The 5,877-nt window shown below is 35.3% G+C and overlaps 1 protein-coding gene across 1 annotated transcript in view; it reads right to left on the bottom strand.

The window, feature by feature from the left end:
• Window positions 1–977: 977 nt before the first annotated feature.
• The window catches only part of LOC149795949 (synaptogenesis protein syg-2-like), a 60,304-nt gene continuing 55,404 nt past the window's right edge, over window positions 978–5,877 (bottom strand). The window contains exons 10-12 of the mRNA XM_089963899.1: window positions 3,170–3,493; window positions 1,505–1,651; window positions 978–1,012 (exon numbers count right to left, since the gene is read on the bottom strand). Of these exons, the coding sequence (XP_089820025.1) occupies window positions 978–1,012; window positions 1,505–1,651; window positions 3,170–3,493 (506 nt within the window). The remainder of the gene's footprint in view (window positions 1,013–1,504; window positions 1,652–3,169; window positions 3,494–5,877) is intronic.

Below are 5,877 nucleotides of genomic sequence, written 5' to 3'. Positions count from 1 at the left end.
GTCCTAATATCTATAAACCTTTTAGGAGATTTTCTCATTCTCACTAACCAACTGTACCTACATCTTAGCTATACTTTTGTCATTGTCAGTATCATTTTGTTATGATGTCTATTTGTATATCAAATCAGTGGTACATTGCCATACAGACGCCATCATCAAACTGTAAGAATTACAAGAAAATGTGACTTGTCTTTTGCTAGTGTATGATTGGAAAGGTGTGTGTATTTGTGTGTGTGTGTGTGTGTGTGTGTGTGTGTGTGGTTAGGATTTGTAACGTAACTTTTAACAATTTTTCAGTCATATCGCAACGATGTCTGCAGTGTGGCAGTTAATAGTGATGTCTAGCACTGGGGCATCATGCCGCAGACACGTAGCATGATGTCCCACCCAGTCACATTATCCTGGCACCAGGCCAACTAGTCCTAACACTGACCTCTGAATGCTGAGCGCCAAGCGAGACAGCTGTTAGTACCATTTTGTAAGTCTTTGGTATGACTCGGCCGGGGTTCGAACCCACGACCTCCTGCTTCGGAGGCGGACGCTCTAACCATTTTACCACCGGAGCGGTAACCTAGAAAGTTGTTGTTTTAAGTGTACCCATGTACGAGGATAAACTATCACATCAGGTATTGAGTAGAACCTTTATTAAAAACAAATTATGCTTCATATCTCCAACGGTGCCATTTGTTGAATAGAACATTAATTCACAGAAAATTCGGAAGAAAACGTTTTATAAACGATGTAATTAAGTCATTGTATTATACGAACCAAAAAAATAAAATTAAACATAATACATGACTAATTGAGAAAGCATATTTTTGATTCGTTGTATCCACTAAATGTGATATTCTTCTCAATGTGTATTCATTGTCGTATTCGGGTTTACAACATGTGTAAATATCTCGGTATCCTTCTACCTAACTCTAGGTGTAAGATTGGGTGAATATATATTTTGTTCTACAAATACGAAATCCATGTTACCTGGGAACGTCAGATTCTTCAGACGGCATATCTGTGATTTAAATAGAAAAGCTATTGTGAATACACATAAAAGACGATATTTCACATTGCGCAGTTGTATCCAGAAAATTAATTTACGTAAGTAAAACTTTACAAAGGCATGTTACAAAATTATCCGTTTTGATATAAGACGAACGAAATATTATTGTACATCTAAACTAGTGCATTCTAATATAAATGAACATCCCGAGTATTTGACTCACTTGTTAATAATTATATGGAGAGTAATATTCACATTGTTTAATTTAATATCATTTACTGGTCTTACTGCACAGTAATCTTGTCTAATATTGTATAACTACTGTGTATAATTAGGATGCGATAAATTGGAGGAAGAAGAGCAATGAATCAACATGAGGAGGCAGAGTAGATTCAAACTGATTTTGAAACTTCTTTCGAAGCCTTCAAGACACTAAATAATATCGTATTTATTGCTATTGAATATTTAAAGGGAGCATACTTTATTAAATTTGTTACAACGTACCCAGCTGTGATTTCTTTTGTTTTGATCTGTTCTTCAGGATGAAGATCACCAAAGCGATAATAGTGACAACTAAAACACTTGTTCCAATGCCATTTCCAATATTCACTGCAAGCTGATGATCCGCATTATACTTGTCTTCTCCAGTTGCTAAGATTTTTAGAATAAACGTTATGTCTTAAATATAGTCTATATCGGACCATGAACCAAATGACGTACAGAATAATGAATCTTACAACAAATAGCACAAAGATTATATTGGTAAATACTGGCATATATCTTTTCGTACGCACTTTTTAAGAAAGCGCGGACAAATGCGTTTTAAATGAAATGGTAAATTATCATTTGCTTCTAAATCGGTCCTACAAACACACATACATACATACATACGCACGCACGCACGCAAGCACACACACACACACACACACACATACATACGTACATACATACATACGATGGTGAAAAGCAAGTGCAAGTTACCTACATTAGTATTGTTTGCATTAGTGGAATAGGGATGACATGATATACTTTTAAAGAATATCCACCAGGTATTATATAAATTATTAGGACAGAATTTTTCAGTACAAGTAACAAGATTGAAAATTCCTCTAAATTGTGTTAAGAGTAAGTTTTGATTAAATTGTATTAGAAGTAAATTGATAAATCATACTGAAAGTAATCTTCTACTAAAATATATTGAGATTGAATCTATTTATTTCGGTATTGCAATTATATACTATTTAATACAGATTGCGCTCTTATGATCAAGTACGAACTGTCTATACATACATTTCCCTTGTATCCTAAAGTCGGCACACAAAGAAAAAAAAAATACATGTAAGCACCGCATTGCGGAAACCTAGAAAAATCGTAAGCTATTACTAATCGCGCTGACGTTGTAGAATTATCTGTCTAATGACATACATAGATCCAGACGATAGCCTGTAAGAGACTACGAAGCTTCACTTGAGGTTCTGGCCATGGCAAAGAGCTAGGAGCGCGCCATATTTGGCGTTGTCTTCAGAAACTGGTATAAAAACCCCAGCCGCGGGTCGACACCAGTTTTGCTGGTCAGAAGCTCAAATAGACTTTTGTCTTTACAGCTCGATCCGAGTACCTTCAATTCCCCAAGAATGTAGTCACGTCTTCATCATCTAGTGACACTACATCAAATGACTTGAGCTTCCTTCCTTTCTTCTCTCTCTCTCTCTCTCTCTCTCTCGGAATTGAGAAACGGATTGACTTAGAGTTTACGAAGTAAAACTCTTCGTAAAAAAATTATATACCACTAGAAGCCAATAAAACTAGATATTTTCTTCATGTTTTAATTATATGAAATTATCTGACACCGTTTTTGACAGACCAATTATGTTTGGTTGTGTAGAAATCGGACAAGGTATATTTGCTGGAATTCGTTATTTGCTTTTTAAAATATAAATCTTGAGCAAGAAGCCATCAGTATTTCGCATATAAAATGAATCAGACTATACATATATCTCGTGCACCATTTGAATTATCATAGATTCTACCACACCCAGCATACACCAAAAAGGATTAGTAATACTTTTAATAGGTCTTCATCCAAGCACATACGTATTAATAAGTTTTGCGAACAGTTATGTGCAGAGTATAACACAGCAATAACCAACACACACATTGCAATCTTACCACTATTTATTATGATCGGAATGCAGTCTGAGAAAGCACTTTTGCCCTTGAGGTTCCATGAATACATTCTATAAAGGTAGAACCCAGGAGGAGGTTGGCGAACGTTTACAGAGAAGGTACCATTAGGAAGCCTGTACTGACTTTCTCTCTCTTGAAAGTATTTTATAGTTGTACTTTGCCACGTACTATTAGGACCAAACGCAGCTTTGTACTCAATTGCAAATGTCTGGTCATGGCCTCCATTGAAACCGGGATCAAAGTTAAACACAATTTGGTCCTCCATAAATTTGTTGAAGTAAAATCTATGAAGAGGAAGCGGAGGGCCTGTTAAAAGATAATATCTCATTTGTATGGGATACATAACAAGTTTAAATCATTTTATTAGCGCAGGTAATTATTAGATGTGTCAAAACTGTAGAACATAATATAGAGAGCATGCTTTGACATGAGCAACATCCACATAGTCTACAACATTAACATAATACAGAAATAACATAATAACAAAAATAATATCAATACTTAATTAAAATATGAGCTAGAATTTGAATATACAAGACTATGATTCCCAATAGGTGCTAGGCTGATACCAGCATTACGTTGTTTTCTGGGCTGATCCCAGTTCAATCAGAATCGGTGTAAACTAATCCCAGTTCAAGTAAAATCGGTGCTAGGCTGATCGCAGCATTTGAGTGTATTCTGGGCTGATCCGATTAAGGTATGCTATGCGCTAAGCTGATCTAAGAATAATAGTTTATTATGGTGAGCTGATCTATGCTAGGCTGATCTCAGAATAATAGTGTATTCTGGTGAGCTGATCCCATCTTCAAGTAAATATATGCTAGGCTGATCCCAGCATTATAGTGCATTCTGGGCTGATCCCAACTTAAGTAGGCTGATCCCAGCATTAAAGTGTATTCTAGACCGTGCACGGCTGATCCCAGCTTAAGTTGACTGTGTGCTAGGCTGATCCTAGCATTAAAGTGTATTCTGGGCTAATCTCACCTTGAGCAGATGATATTATGTAATTAAAGATGCTTGGTATGTAGAAATATAAAATGATAAAATATCCTCAGTAACCTTTGGTACCAAATATTGCTGTCTGGCGCCTGTCAATGCCATGAGCAACATTTAAAAGTGATATCGCTCACAAAGTCACCAGTAAGCATAAAACTGTTAGGCTTGCTCGCGACACTACAGCCAATAAATTACCTATACACCAGTAAGCGTCATTCTTAAAATGATACAATTATTTACTTGAAGTACTGCGTTTTCAGCTTTAAACAATGTAGTCCGAAGATCCCGTACATTTTGCAATGCACTTTTCGGAAGGTGATTGGCACAATATGTAGAGTTTAATTTTTGGTTGCATTCTGTTGTCTAACGGTACATATAATAAAACTGACTTTTCAATGCGGAGGCATTGCAGCAAGGTGGGTTTTCGAAGGGCACGCTACGGTTGTCGAATAAACGTTGATCTGACCGTAGGGTTCCAACTATCAAACTTTTGGTCGCTAGTCCGGAACGCTATCCATTGGGCCACCACAGCTGCTACTACAATTAATAACTTCCTACGCTACACTAGAACACTGATTCCCAAAGGGGTAAAGTTTACAGACACAGCGTCAACAGCGAAAAATCGAAATACAGCTATGTCTGGCCTTTTCAATGTTTTTCGTTTTTAATGTTCATACGTTTTTCATAGCTGCTGGTAAACACCATATATTGAAACGACCAATATAGCTTCTGACAATTACATGCATTACAATTCTGCTTTGAACATGGTCAGCCTTTGATTATGGTATATTTCTGTATCTTGTATTAATGAAATACATTTAGCGAAAACCAGCAAGAAAAGATATTCATTAGAATATGGTCTGTTTCAAAATATGTTATATACACTACTGTTTAAAGATCTATTTTATATGCGATCTAATCCCTAAATGTAAATAAACAGAGGAATTACAACAAAGGAAAATATAGATATGTTTCAATAACCTATGTATGGCCGAGTGGAATGTACAGATCAGATCTAAATTTGATTTGTAATGAATAATTAAACTTTAGTATTGTCTATCACTATGTACTTTACTTGTTTTATGCTTACCTGTCTTGTTTCTTTAAACTTGTGTCCATGGTTATAGATTTTCAGGGTCACTTGCAGACAACATATTACATAGCTAAATTTTGTCTATGATTGTAGGTTATATCTTAAGATAATGATCATTTGTAAAAAGAAATTGTTTACGTGAATTTGAGTTCAGGTAATTTGTTTTTCCTTTGGAAAAAAGTCCTGGTCTACTTGATAGTTGTGTTGTTTACTAAAATTTAAGTCAAAGCATTAACCTTGTTTACAACTAAGAATGTTTTGGAAATTACCTTTTGACCTTTTGACCCACATCCTTGTCATAGCATTGTGTCTTCGCTTTTTATATAAGGATGTTTTCAACACAATTATTTATTCACATCTTAAAGTCAGTCTGTGGTGGAATCATTTATAGTTGTTTCCGGGTATAACTTGAGATAATTTATTTATTTAAATTATTCATTGAAGGTAAAATATGCTTGTTGACATTTTGGACTAAACCAGTACTTAGGGATTATTATGAATGCATTTAATGACATTGTGGATTATATACTATTAGTATATCAGCACATTCAAGACTTCTCGTACATCCGCAAATTCAAGACTGGAATTCATATGAAACACC

This window comes from Sinohyriopsis cumingii, chromosome 7, assembly GCF_028554795.1.
Source record: "Sinohyriopsis cumingii isolate HCF-2022 chromosome 7, ASM2855479v2, whole genome shotgun sequence".
Classification (NCBI taxonomy): Eukaryota; Metazoa; Mollusca; class Bivalvia; order Unionida; family Unionidae; genus Sinohyriopsis; species Sinohyriopsis cumingii.
Note: the sequence above shows the minus strand (reverse complement) of the source record. Positions and strands in the feature narration are given on the sequence as shown.